The following is a 14,874-nucleotide window of genomic DNA, read 5'->3' as shown; positions in this document are numbered from 1 at the left end:
GTAATCCAGAGTTATAATGCAAAAATAGCCTATGGACCTTAAGTTGTATATTCAATAGAGATGTAATGATACATTGATGTGGATTAGGGATGTGTGATATTGACAAAAAATCATTAAACTCTTCTTATGAGATAATATTTACTTCACTTATGAATGGCCATAATGTTTTGGCTCATCAGTGCATATGCATGAAAGTGGTTAGTACATTCTCTTTCAGCTTGAAGAATAATAAACAGTAATGCTCAAACTGAGATAAAGCTATCCTCATCACCGAGTCTCCCAACACAACATGATTCCTGACTCAACACCATTGAGGGAGTGCTTGACTTTTGCTTTTTTTTTTTTTTTTTCAGTTGCTGAAAGCAGATAGGAAGACGAGGCAGTTGGTGCCATAATGCATAATCCATAATGTAGATGCTGCACACTGGTGGTGGTTGAGGAGAGACCCCCCAACATGATTGCAAAGCGCTTTGGGTGTACAGCAACACATGATAAAGCGCTATATAAATGCATTGCATTGCAGTAATGTGATGAAGTCTATGAAAAACAGAAACAAGACAGCAATAAGACAGAGCGAATACCAGAGCTCGTGCTGACTGTACAGCATGCATCATAAAATACCACATTCAAACTGAGGCGCTAGATGGCGCTGTATGTAAAAATCCTCTCCTACTTTTCCGCTTTGGCGCGTGACCGGAAGTAGGATGTGTTTCATTCAGAGCGGCGCTGTAGCCAGTGTGTAGTGAACAGTGAAGGCTGTCTCGGTGTAGTTGTTGTGTGATGGCAGCAGCAGCAGCAGCGCATGTGGGAGATGTGGAGGAGGACGCGTCTCAGCTCATGTTTCCTAAAGGTGAGGAGATTACAAACACATCGCAGCAGCTCTAAAGCGCTAACTGTGTTTTGTGTGCTGTGATCATTCTCTGTCTGTCTTCACACCTAATGTACACTTCGCATTGCTTTCTGCAAAATGCGCTCTTGTTGCCTTGTTTTGAATCGAGTGTCTGTCAGAAAGTGCATCGCCAGGTTTCGTGTTGTTGGGTTTCCTAAATGTATTTGCGTGTTTGTTTTATTGAATGTATTTGTTCATATGTTTGTACTTAGTAGCTCTTAAATAATGACTACTTACTCTATAGTATTCATTTTTGATTAAATATCGAAATTATATATATATATATATATATATATATTGTGTATATGATGCTTAAACACAATGGTGTATCTACAAATAAATGTTTTATATGCATTTGTTTTGTTTGTATAATTGTGATTTGTTCAATAATTGCGGTTTCTTTTGCAATAGTTAAATTATTATTTAAAATATATATTTTATTTAATTTTACATTTCAGAATTACAGCAATGTTAATTATGTTCTTAATTTGTTTGAGGGTTTTTTTCTGTTACAAAAAAAAATATATGAATAACATTAAAGATACTTAAAATTTGCACATACAAACTTGTCTATTTTGTATATTGTGTTTTTGCTATTTTGTCTGTTTGTATATTGTTGTTTTTATTCTCTGCGTCTTGTCGCTGTCATTCTGTGGCACTGTGGGGCTTCTGGCACTAAAACAAGTTCCTCGTATGTGTAAACATAGCTGGCAATAAAGCTCTAATTCTGACTGTCTCTATCATCTCCATCACTCACCAAAATGAGGTCAAGTTGTCAGATTATGTTATTACCTTGTGTTTTGACTTGACTGTCTGAATGCAGTCGTCTAGTTCAGTGTTTTGTTGTGGTAATGCAGAGATGTGCTCATGATGTGTCTCAGAGTTTGAGAACGCGGAGACGCTGCTGAACTCGGAGGTTCACATGTTGCTGGAGCATCGCAAGCAGCAGAACGAGAGCGCGGAGGACGAGCAGGAGCTGTCGGAGGTCTTCATGAAGACCCTCAACTACACGGCCAGATTCAGCCGCTTCAAGAACCGAGAGACCATCGCCAGCGTGCGCAGGTCAGCACGCTCTACACACGCAGTACACTTATTAATATAGAGACTAGTGCTGTCAAACGATTAATCGCATCAAAATAAACGTTTTTGTTTACATAATATATGTATGTGTGCTGTGTGTATTTATTATGTATATATAAATACACATGCATGTATATATTTGAGAAAAATGTTGTTTATAAATTAAATATATTCATTTATAATTATATTTATTATAAAGAAAAATGTTATATTTGTATATATTATATATTTATATATAATATTCATTATATAAATATATACATGTAAATATTTTCAAAATAAATACTGTATGAGTGTGTATTTATAAATACAGAGTGAGTGAGTGAGTGAGTGAGTGAGTGAGTGAGTGAGTGAGTGAGTAAGTAAGTAAGTGTCTATTTAGGGACAATCTTGAATATTTGGATGTTCATACTTGGATTTACTTTTTACAAAACCTAAATCCAATGTCCTAATAATAAAACTAATTTCATAACCAGAGTTAAAATCTCTTTCCACTGTTTGGGAAAGTTGACCAATTTCAATATGACTACGAGCTAAAAGAAATATATTGTAAAAATGCTATAAAATTAATACTAAAAATTGAGTTGTAAAAATAATTTTAGTTTGCTGTAAAATTAAAATACTATTATTTACGTTTAAAATGATTAATTTTCAAATGGTAAACCACTGAGCATTAAATCGCGATTTAATTAAACTTGACAATGCTACGAAGCCATATTGTGATATTAATTTTATTTTAATATATATTGTAGCCCTAATTTAAACACCTCAGCATGTTCTTCTAAGCATCTTAGTGTTGGGGAAAGTTACTTTTAAAAGTAATGCATTACAATATTGCGTTACTCCCTAATTACGTTACTTAGTTACTTTCTATGGAAAGTAATGCGTTACATTACTTCTGCGTTACTTTTTAAATCTGGCCAGGGCTTGCTTGTTTGTTTTTAATATAAAAAAGTTATATTTTTGGCAAACGTAAAAGCCCTTTCACACAAAAAGTGAAATGAATAAGCCTCAAGCTGAAGGAAAAGTAAATTCACCATCGTTTAACACACTTCAACAATAAAAAAAGAAGCACAAATGTTTATCTAGAGTAACTTTTGCTTATTAGTACGGTTGAACTGGATCATCGAAGGTCAGCAGCAAAGACACTGGTTAATAAAATGGGATTAAATACAGAAAGGATATTCGTGTTATTTAACATATTTAATTATTGCAGGTTTGCATCATATTCTGAGTTACGTTTCACAGTTTGTATTCATTTTGAGGAATACTGAATCTGTTTGTTTATGAATTAAATCATGTTCACATGTATTCTACAACTACAGTAACATCTTACTCCCGATTTCTCTCAACATGGGTTATTGGAAAAAGTAACTTGTGGATTATATTTTTCTAAGTCTTAATATGAACTAAATGGTATATTTCTGAGATTTAGTGTAGTTTTTTTTTTCTCCCCCTTGTACTTGTTAATTTTAGTCTCATTGAATATGATATGCGTATGAATGATAACTCTGGCCGTGTTTCACAGCTTGCTTCTGCAGAAGAAGCTTCATAAGTTTGAGTTGGCAAGTTTAGCCAATCTGTGTCCGGAGGCTGCAGAGGAGGCCAAAGCCCTCATTCCCAGGTGAGCTTTCCTTAGAAACACATCTCACACGGCGAAATCACATTCGTTTAATCATCAGTCTGAAACTAGACTCATTTAACACTAATTACTATGATGTGAACCGCTTATTCGCTGTATCTTATCTTTTAACTACAGCAGTGTTTTCTTCAGAGAACACATTCAGTGCATTTGGGTTGGTGTTTAATGAGACTGTTGAACTGAAAATGAGCTGTTTGTTTACATTGTTTTTGTTTTATTCTTTATTAGCGTGGAAGGCCGGTTTGAGGATGAGGAGTTACAGCAAATCCTGGACGACATTCAGACCAAGCGCAGCTTCCAGTACTGAACCTCCATCCTTCACTCACTCATGATGATATATTGCCACAATTGTTCCCTTCTCTAGTTGTTTAACGTGCTGTTGTTTTGAAAAAATAAAGTGTTTTTGATCAAATTGACTGTGTCTCAATGTCATGCAGTCAGTAACATATTTACATAATAGAAATGCAAATCTAAATCAGATAAATTAATATTTAAATCATAGAGAAGAATGATTAAATTATCAATTTTTAAAAATTATATTTGAGGACACCATGCACCTTTATGTATTTAACTATTACAAATAGAAGTAAGAATCATACATATTGTAAAATTTAGGATCATTCTGCTGAATTTGTTCAAACTTTAGTCCCATAATGGAAAAATAATTAGGATATTCAGATATTGACTGTTTCATGAGAATGTTATGATCCAAACCCAAAGCATTAACTGAAATGTTATTTTTAATTTTTAAATTACAACAACAACAAAAAAGGTATTAAAAATTTTCTTACCTCACTTTCTTGTTGCTACAGAAACCAAAAGTTTTAGTCAATTGATGGTTTATAAATTGAGCCTGATTTTATAAATTGAGCCCGATTTTATAAATTGAGTCTGATTTTATGAATTGAGCCTGATTTTATAAATTGAGTCTGATTTTATAAATTGAGCCTGATTTTATAAATTGAGCCTGATTTTATAAATTGAGCCTGATTTTATAAATTGAGCCTGATTTTATAAATTGAGCCTGATTTGAAAACAAACTTAACAGATAAAGTCAATATAATGTTTTCTTATATGATTTGTTTTATGTAGAGTTTTGATATTCTATAGTATTTAGTCTCTTTCTACAGTCTGTTTATAAATAGACTAAATTACTAAGTATTACATATAAATAGGCTATGAATTTAATGTTAAACTAAACGAATGGAGAACATGTTATCTTGATGTTCTGTTATTCTATTATTAGTCAGGTACGATGATTATGTATAGGCTAATAATAATAATAATCATTTGTATCTTTACTTTGCGCTATTGACAATTTTCGGTGTTTTTGTTAAGATGTAAAACAACGTACCAATCACAGAGGCTACATTGAAAGAAATAAATATAATTAAGGATTTAGGCACTCTCAAAGCAAAATTATGTTTTTTTATTTTTTTACTGAAGTATAACAAATATTACACGTTTACAAAACAAATTGGCATACAACTCAGCTGGATTTTAAGAGGGGCTTAGACTTACACAGAATACAAAACACACACACACACAAACATTCATTCTTTAAACCATATATATTAATAAATATAGATTAAACACGGGGGATAAAAAATAAAACGTATCATAATAAATTATATTTATCAAATGTTTTTATTAAATAATTAATATTTTTTGTTTTTGACAAAGTTTTTGAGTATTGTCTCAAATAATTCTTAAATGCTATAAACATGGGGGTCTACTAAATCTACTAAAGCTAAATAATGTTTAAAAGCGTTCGGAGGCGACGGCCACGTGTTATTGCTGCGCCGCTGCGCATGCGCTCTGTGTCCGGCCCGGTGTGCGTGAATGATGGCGGCGTATGTACAGATACTGAAGAACGAGTTTCCACAGATCGACTCCGAGCTCTTCGATTATATCACTGGTACTGTACATATATGTGGCATTAATATACCTGTGTTACACCTTACGCGCGCTGTTAGTGACAGCAGTTCATTCATCATATAAAAGAGTGCTGCTGGTGTGTTGCTCATGCTAACAGACTGTGTTCATATGAATCTGACATTATCCTTTAAATAATTTAATGGACACCGGAGTTAAAAATTCAATCAAGTCATAATATCAGTATATGTGCATATCTGTGAAATAAAGCAGCTGCAGTGAATTTTGACTGACACGGTTTCATGTTTCCAGCCAGATATGATTTACTGTCGTCTCATCAATAATATAATATATGTAACCATTTGTGCCTGACATATTATTTAACATACAATAAGTCAACACAACAGTTTTAGGCAGATCACGTGATCGATTATATAAACGATGGGTTATAAAAAGATGAAATATCACCAAAAGTAAAGAAATGCAACCAGACGTTAATGACCTAACATCATAAATGCTTACAATCAATTAGTGAAATATTTACAAAGTGCAGATTGATTAAAAGCTCGACTTGAATGACTGCATGCATGTGAATTACAGAGTATGTCTTCATGTCCTTTCACCAAAATTATTTATATGCAGATGCAAGTGTGAATTCACATTGCTATTATTAATTTCAATTAAAACAATAAGCATCAAATGCAATGCCACTGTATGTGATTGCTTATTGTAGTACTTTATTTGTTCAAATGGAAGCATGCTCTGTTAGGGTCCTTTATATGAGATCTGGATAGTCATATTCAGGAATTAAACTGTAAAAGTCAATAAGTTGTGAGCACTTGCAATACGAAACAGTGGCGTGCATGAATAAGTCTTTATAGCAACCAGTAATAAATACATATTTGGTGCACCAGTGTGATTTATTGAACTTAAAGTTAAATCCAATATGGTATTCTGGTGACACATGCTCGTTTGTAATTATTATTTTTTTATATTTATATTCATGTTTATTAAAAAGTGTTGTCTTAGTTAATTGCACTCAATCGATGTTATAGTATTTGTTTATTTAAAAATGCATGTATTTGTATTCAGTGGCCAGAGTGGGTAAATTTGACCAAATTCAAACCATATTTTTACAGTGTGTAACACTTACAAAAAATAGAAATACGTTATTGTTTAATTGTGCATATCTGCATGTTGGTAAAGATATGAAATGCCCAAGAAGTGTAATATGTCTGGAGTAAACCCTCGTTGTGTAGTCTAGCTGTGATTCCTGTGGCGGAGGCTTTGTGTGTTGACGATAGTAATGTGACGTGTGTGTTCTCCTGCAGGCGTTTTAGACAGCGGTGGCTCAGATTTCGAGGATGGAGACGAAGTGTTTGATGCCATCGGCGACGTTCTGCAGGAGGTCGGTGACAAGAACGAAGACGACATCCGAGAAATCTGCTTCCAGATGTTCAACACACTCCAGCTGTAAGTGATCCGACACAAAGCTGTATGCTTTCCAGCTCCAAACGCAGACTAGCAGCTGGAAAGTAGGGCTGTGCGATATTGAAGAAAAATGCGATAACTCATTAAATAATATGATATGCGATATGATAATGCTTAAAGTGCCACATGCTCAGATGAAACAGTTTTACTCAGCTGTTGCTGAGTCAGTTCTGTGAACTTCTATAACTATCTTGTGTCATATATATATGGTTATTTGTATGCATGTATGTATCAAGACCTCTTGTAAAACCACAACGAATTCCTTGTGTTTGCGGCTTTGCGCACACTTAAGTGGTGAATAAATCTCATTCTGATTCTAATAAGAAAGCACCCCTACAACAACTTCTGAAAGTGAACGGTAGTGTTTTACTCGAGCATTACATAAAAATGTCATTTTAACATTAGTGTAATCATTTTAACATGAGTTTAGGAACTGAAGAATAAAAAGGAAAAATAAAACACTGTTTAGTATTTACTCTTTGAGTTCAATATGCACTGATTCTTATTTAAGCTACAAAAGTTATTTAGGTAAGAGCAGTGAGTGATTTTCTCTTTGTCTTGTTCATGGCCGTAGTGATATGCATATTGCGATATGTACATTTGCGATATTTCGATGATTTCGATATATTGCACAGCCCTACTGGAAAGTGATATGGGCTGAAATGATCACAGAATTGCGAGAGGACATTTTACTGTAAAAACTCAAGTGCACTGTGCTGCCATCTAGTGGTCAAAATTATGTTATGACAGTAATGGCCAGTAGACTGCTGAAGTGTTCTAGATGTTATGCTCAGAAGTTATACATTTGAATGTTTGTTTAGGTAACTTTTGTCAACGTTTAGTATTTAAAAAAAATAATTAAATATATTTTGTAGTAATGCTTCTAGTCCTATACTCACATTTAGTTCACTTTCTCTGTCTGTGTAAGAGCGTTTGTGAATGTGAACATCTGTGCTCCGTATGGCAGATCAGAACATCATATATAACCCAGATCCTGATTCATGATTGCATGCGTTGCATGTGTTGTTCTCAGGACTAAATGTGACTCTGGTCAGCAGCAGATGCTGCTGGAGGCTCCAGTGCAGTTATCACAAGTGTCTGCTGACGCAGGTGAGACGACGGTTGATGTATTCATTTTATTTTATTATGCTTTCAGTGATGATGCACAACAGCTAGATGGCATAAATCATACTAGTAATGGATTCAGGTTTTGGCAGAAATACACAACCATTTCTCTAACCATCTGAATGAAACTTCAGTGTAAATGCCTGATGATCATCTATGTATGGAAGCCCGTTTCCGCCACTGAATAAAAAATAAAAAAAAGATAATTGCGACTTTTTATCTCTCAATTCTGACTTTTTTTTCTCAAAATTGAAAGATACAAAGTCGCAATTACGAGAAAAAGTCAGAATTGCCAGAAAAAAAGTCAGAACTGCGAGATATAAACTCGCAATTCTGAGAAATAAACTCGCAATTGTGAGTAATAAAGTCAGAATTGCGTGATATAAAGTCGCAATTCTGAAAACAGTCTTTTTTTTTTCCCTCAAAATTGGACTTTATAGTTCGTAATTGTGAGTTTATATCTCACAATTCTGACTTTTTTTCTGGCAATTCTGACTTTTTTTCTCACAATTGCGACTTTATATCTCTCAATTTTGACTTTATAACTCGCAATTGCGAATTTATATCTCACAATTCTGAGAAAAAAAAGTCGGAATTGTGAGATAAAAAGTCACAATAACCATTTTTTATTGGAAACGGGCTTCCATATCCATGCATAGAAAAATTATGTTAAAGTTTCTAGTGCATTTGAAAATACCTGACTGTTCTTCAGTGTCTCAGATATTTCTGCTTTTTCAGCATCAACCGCTAACGATGTTCATGGTATCTGGATGCTGAAGAGGAATCCGAGTACAGTAAGATCTTCCTGTCTGCCTCTACAACCTTGATTACTGCGTCCAGTACCTTTATCTTTATTAACCTCTTCTGTTTTTGTTAGACTGTGGATGCCAAGAAATTAGAGAAAGCTGAAGCCAAACTGAAAGCCAAGCATGAGCGCAGAAACGAGAAAGACTCACAGAAATCCTCATCGTCTCCACTGTGAGTACTGACATCTGTTAATGAAGATCCTGACTGTTGGAAGAACTACGAGCTGTTTTTCTCCCACTTTTAAAATGGACATGAGATTTTCATATGAGAGTGATGTGATGCAATCAGCCGTCCACTAATGATTTTGATTTTGTCGAGATCAGTGAATGGCTGATGAGTAATATCTTTGTGTCTGATGTTGTTCTGTGTCTGGATGTGTTTTGAAGGGTTTTGGAGGAGGCCTCAGCCAGTCAGGCCAGCAGTAAGAAAGAAAACCGCGTCGACTCATCTGGGAAAAATCGAAGTTACGACATCCGCATTGAGAATTTTGACGTGTCTTTTGGGGAGAGGTGAGAAATCACTGACGATCCTCAGAAACACTGGCTACTAAACTAAACAACACAAAAATGATTCAATTATAAAATACCATTCTTGCGAAAATGTGTGGGATCTGTATGAGTTGTATTAGAAACATCCAAACAAAATTGACTTCAGAAATGTAAAAAAATGACTAAATGCCGATTTTTCAGACACTGTGAACCTGAAGTACACAAAACTTGCTTTGTTCTGAGACACACAGCAGTAAAAGTAATGACAACTTAACATTAAGTGAATTAGTAACTGATTCAGTGAGTTCATTCATCATACCATTGAATCAGTGCTACCATCAGTGGTAGGGACTGTATTTCTTGATTTACAGAAAGTGTTTGATACTGTAAATCATTTTACATAAATTACTCAATTTTAATTCTTCGACAAAATCTGTAAAATTAATTTAATCTTATCTCTCTTCCCGTTCTCAGGTAGTAAAAATTGATCATTTTAAATCCAAATTACTATGCCTTTCAACTGGTGTTCCACAAGGGTCCATATTGGGACCAATTATCTTTAGCATCTATATTAATGATTTACCCATGGTGTGTCAACAATGTAATATCATAATGTATGCTGAGGATACAGTCAATTTCACGCATGGTAAAAATGCAGAAGAGGTTGCAAATAAGTTGACAGATGTTCTGGTAAAAATCATATCCTGGTTCAATCAGTGTTATCTGAAATTAAACATGTTAAAAACAGCTTGTATGTTCATTTCTAAAAGACATAGTGTTGATATAAAACAGGATATTTTCATTTCGGGAGAGAGATTACAGGTTGTTTCGGAATATAAATACTTAGTGAGTGATTCATTTGGACTCATGTCTTGGTTTTAAAACGCATATAATATATATATGTTATGCATATAATGTTCCTGTGGCTCAGTGGTAGAACATTGCGTTAGCAGCGCAAAAGGTCGTGGGTTCGATTCCCAGGGTTCTGTGTCTGGATGTGTTTTGAAGGGTTTTGGAGGAGGCCTCAGCCAGTCAGGCCAGCAGTAAGAAAGAAAACCGCGTCGACTCATCTGGGAAAAATCGAAGTTACGACATCCGCATTGAGAATTTTGACGTGTCTTTTGGGGAGAGGTGAGAAATCACTGACGATCCTCAGAAACACTGGCTACTAAACTAAACAACACAAAAATGATTCAATTATAAAATACCATTCTTGCGAAAATGTGTGGGATCTGTATGAGTTGTATTAGAAACATCCAAACAAAATTGACTTCAGAAATGTAAAAAAATGACTAAATGCCGATTTTTCAGACACTGTGAACCTGAAGTACACAAAACTTGCTTTGTTCTGAGACACACAGCAGTAAAAGTAATGACAACTTAACATTAAGTGAATTAGTAACTGATTCAGTGAGTTCATTCATCATACCATTGAATCAGTGCTACCATCAGTGGTAGGGACTGTATTTCTTGATTTACAGAAAGTGTTTGATACTGTAAATCATAATATTCTTTTACATAAATTACTCAATTTTAATTTTTCGACAAAATCTGTAAATTTAATCTTATCTCTCTTCCCGTTCTCAGGTAGTAAAAATTGATCATTTTAAATCCAAATTACTATGCCTTTCAACTGGTGTTCCACAAGGGTCCATATTGGGACCAATTATCTTTAGCATCTATATTAATGATTTACCCATGGTGTGTCAACAATGTAATATCATAATGTATGCTGAGGATACAGTCAATTTCACGCATGGTAAAAATGCAGAAGAGGTTGCAAATAAGTTGACAGATGTTCTGGTAAAAATCATATCCTGGTTCAATCAGTGTTATCTGAAATTAAACATGTTAAAAACAGCTTGTATGTTCATTTCTAAAAGACATAGTGTTGATATAAAACAGGATATTTTCATTTCGGGAGAGAGATTACAGGTTGTTTCGGAATATAAATACTTAGTGAGTGATTCATTTGGACTCATGTCTTGGTTTTAAAACGCATATAATATATATATGTTATGCATATAATGTTCCTGTGGCTCAGTGGTAGAACATTGCGTTAGCAGCGCAAAAGGTCGTGGGTTCGATTCCCAGGGAACACACATACTGGCAAAACATATATAGCCTGAATGCACTGTAAGTCGCTTTGGATAAAAGTGTCTGCTAAATGCATTAATTAATTAATATAAAAAAGGTATGCAAAAAGATAACATTTAATTAAGTTAATTTTCGGTTTATTAGAAACTCTTTAACATCTGGCAAAGCGACTGCAAATGAAAACTAGCATTTGGGCTAATATTGGTACATTTACATTCACGAATGTTGATTAATGCACACTGTCCCTTTTTTTTTGTGAAATAAATAAATAAACTAACTAGGTTGCATAATAGATATTGAGACCATATCGATTATTGACACTTTTTAAAATTAGTTTAATTAGCAGTACTAGTTTATCTCAACACATTCAATCAGACTGCAAACTCACATTCAACTTAACGATATGACTTGTTAACACAGTGAATCAGGAAACAATTAGCCCAATTCTAATTTCTCATTCAGTGAGACACGTTTGAAGTCACTAATTAATGCTTTCTATCATAGTAGAATTTTATATTAATGCAGTATAAATAAAGTTGCTACATTGCTTGCCAATAGTGATGCGCGGATGAGCTAAAACGTCTTTAGATGGATTGTGGGAGTCTGAAGACAAATCACCTTAAGAGTAATTAATAATTCTTGACATGGTCTCATGTTTTTTTTTTTCTTTAATGAAGTTCATCAAACTTTACCCTCATGTTCCACTTTCGCTAAGCCTTCAGACAGCCTGATAAATGACTTCTCAGTGGGTGGAAAAGCTACATTTTACACTTCAGATCAGGCATAATGTCAGGGCACGTTTCCTCACTAACACTTGTTCTGCGTGAGGAAGTTCAGAGCTAATGAAAAGTGACCACGGTCTTACCTCAGAGGGAGCAAAAAAGGCAGGAGTAGAACCAACTCCGCCCAAATGTAATCTAAAAACAATTTCCCTATTTCCCTGGTGCTCCCTCTACTCACTAAGTCTGCTTGATGGGAGCAGACAGTGGTTAAGAAAAATATTATTTTGGCCCGAGAGTAGATCTACTCAGGGAATTTTGTTGATTGCAGTTCTGAAAATATTAGCACTTTGTTTTGTTTTTTTGTAGTAGCACTACTTTCTCTGCACCTTTGTTTATTCTGAATCATTGAAGTTCTAATTGCAGACACAATATCAAGCTTAATCAAAATTCTGATTGCAAAGTCCAAATTAGACACTGAACCAATTCTAATTCTGCGCAGCAAGGATTCCAGGGGTATAATTTACAATAATCGCAGGCTGCCAAAGTACTGGATCAGTAGCTCTCAAAGACATCTCATCTTCCTGATGACAAGCTCTTTTTGTTTGTTTGTCCTGCATTATGTACGCCATGATTTATTCACCCAAGGTACCCATCCATTTTAGCTCGACACACCTGATAGAACAATCCAAATAAAAATGGCAGCTAAATGAATCATACTACAGCTCGGGTAATTAATTAGCCGATTTGAAGTTATTATAGCAATCTGTGAGAAGTGAATTCAACCAAATGTGCACATTATTGTCACGGATATAATCTAGTCAACTTGATTGCACTGAAGCATTGCTGGGGGGGAAGGGGGTAATAAACATCTGAATAATTAGGTTGATAATTAAACATTAATACAAACGATTATCATTGTGATATTCCGTCTCTTGGGCTTCCTTCTTTTTCATGCATATAAATGAAAAGCTTTGGGAAGGAAGGAGACAACAGTCGCAAAAAACTGCTGTCTTTTAAATACTTTCGAAAAAAGTGACAGCAAGCAAGAAATCCATTTCCTCCGAGCACAGGCATCGGGAAACATTCAATTTCATTCACCATTGATGTATTTAAATCCAACAAGCTGTAGCTTAACTCAGATAAGAGAAACTCTCAGCACTTCTTCTCTCTGCAAGTTCTTATATTTATTCAGGGTTGCTGATCAAACAGCAGAGCTATAGGAAAAATTATGTGCATCGTAGATGGAACATATGGCTATATGAGTCTGTTTGTTTATGCATGCATGTCCTTATTTATTTAATTTATACCTCAAATCAATTACGGTCCTTCTGGCTTGCAGTTTAGTAATATATGGATGGCATTTATTCATACTGTATGTGATGTGTGCTCTTTGGGCTCAAGCGAACACTTACTTCCTGTAGGAGGTACAACGGCCCTGAACCACAAAGCAGGTTTATGGCAGAGGTTATATATGGGATTCTGATCCCATAGTTATACTCAGCAGGTACGAGTCTCTGCATGGGTCTCAGAGTTGTGAGCATGACGAAATGAGGGGGTGTGACGAAAGGTTTCTTTTATCAGTGGACAGAGGTTCTTGCTGGGACCTGTGCGGACAAAGAAACTGAGAGTAACAAGAATTTCTACAAAGAAGTTGGAAATAAAATAAAAAACTGTAAAATTTCTGTCTGACACAGCATTTTTATTGTTTCTATAATAATAATATACATATATACTGTTTTGTGCCACAAATGTATTTACACGATCTGCAAGATTATATATGCAGCTTTTACTAGCATACAGTAGAAAGTCACAGAGGCCATAAGAGTGTTATAAAAATACTGAGTAACATACATTTCAGAGTGAATTTGTGCAGTTACTTTGTATATTTATTTTCCTCTAACAATGAAAATAGTTCCAAAAGAAGCTGAAGCATCAATCTTTGCATGTCACCAAGCAAAACATAGATTGAAGCACAGTACTAAATGTGAGTGGTGGGACAGAAATGTCTTCTCTAAAAATACTCTATAATCACTCCAGGATTTTGCATTTGCCACTCCCAGCTCCATTAATGAAATCTAATGTCTTAAAAACTGTCAGTGCAACCCTAGTTGTTGCTTAGTGACATTTGTGTCATGAACAAAAAACTATTGGATAACATGATGTGTTGTTACTTTTGTAGGTTTTTTTTTTTTTTTTACTTGAGTTTAGGCATGGGCCGATTACCGGTTTCAAGGTATACCATGATGTCACGGTTTCAAAACGCGAATATATTTTCAGTTATACCGTTCCTGCACTATGCGCTAGTGATGTGCGGATGAGCTAAAACGTCACCCGAATCCGCAGCTTCAAATAAATGATCCACCCGCCAACCGCCCGCACCTGTATTTTTGTCTGATTTAGATAACCGCACCCGACCCGCACCCGATCATCACATTCGGGTTCGTACGGTCATAAAAAACCTGGAAAAGAGCAATTTCCGCAATTTCCAGGCCTAGAAAGTTTTGTAAAAATAAATAAACTCAAAAAGTTTTTGAAAAGTCTATTTCACCTATTTCACAATTCTCTGTATAATAGAATTATGTTTAATCAGATCCTGAATTTCGTTGCGGGATTGCGCATACATCGCATTACTCATTCCCGCAGCTTTCGACTTTAAAA

General features: G+C 34.9%; 2 protein-coding genes across 2 annotated transcripts in view; both read left to right on the top strand.

The window, feature by feature from the left end:
• The first annotated feature begins 705 nt into the window (after window positions 1–705).
• LOC107671554 (DNA-directed RNA polymerase II subunit RPB4-like) lies at window positions 706–4,017 on the top strand. The gene is made up of 4 exons (XM_016464470.1): window positions 706–850; window positions 1,771–1,951; window positions 3,498–3,593; window positions 3,840–4,017. The coding sequence occupies exons 1-4, from the start codon at window positions 781–783 to the stop codon at window positions 3,916–3,918; spliced, it is 426 nt and encodes a 141-aa protein (XP_016319956.1). The 5' UTR covers window positions 706–780; the 3' UTR covers window positions 3,919–4,017.
• A 1,403-nt stretch (window positions 4,018–5,420) lies between these two features.
• Window positions 5,421–14,874, top strand: part of abcf3 (ATP-binding cassette, sub-family F (GCN20), member 3) — a 26,017-nt gene continuing 16,563 nt past the window's right edge. Inside the window, exons 1-6 of the mRNA XM_016464468.1 lie at window positions 5,421–5,529; window positions 6,818–6,959; window positions 8,011–8,087; window positions 8,841–8,896; window positions 8,980–9,080; window positions 9,296–9,418. Coding sequence (XP_016319954.1) covers window positions 5,454–5,529; window positions 6,818–6,959; window positions 8,011–8,087; window positions 8,841–8,896; window positions 8,980–9,080; window positions 9,296–9,418 — 575 coding nt within the window. The 5' untranslated portion in view covers window positions 5,421–5,453. The remainder of the gene's footprint in view (window positions 5,530–6,817; window positions 6,960–8,010; window positions 8,088–8,840; window positions 8,897–8,979; window positions 9,081–9,295; window positions 9,419–14,874) is intronic.

Source organism: Sinocyclocheilus anshuiensis, unplaced genomic scaffold (assembly GCF_001515605.1).
Source record: "Sinocyclocheilus anshuiensis isolate Anshui unplaced genomic scaffold, SAMN03320099.WGS_v1.1 scaffold3077, whole genome shotgun sequence".
Taxonomy (NCBI): domain Eukaryota; kingdom Metazoa; phylum Chordata; class Actinopteri; order Cypriniformes; family Cyprinidae; genus Sinocyclocheilus; species Sinocyclocheilus anshuiensis.
Note: the sequence above shows the minus strand (reverse complement) of the source record. Positions and strands in the feature narration are given on the sequence as shown.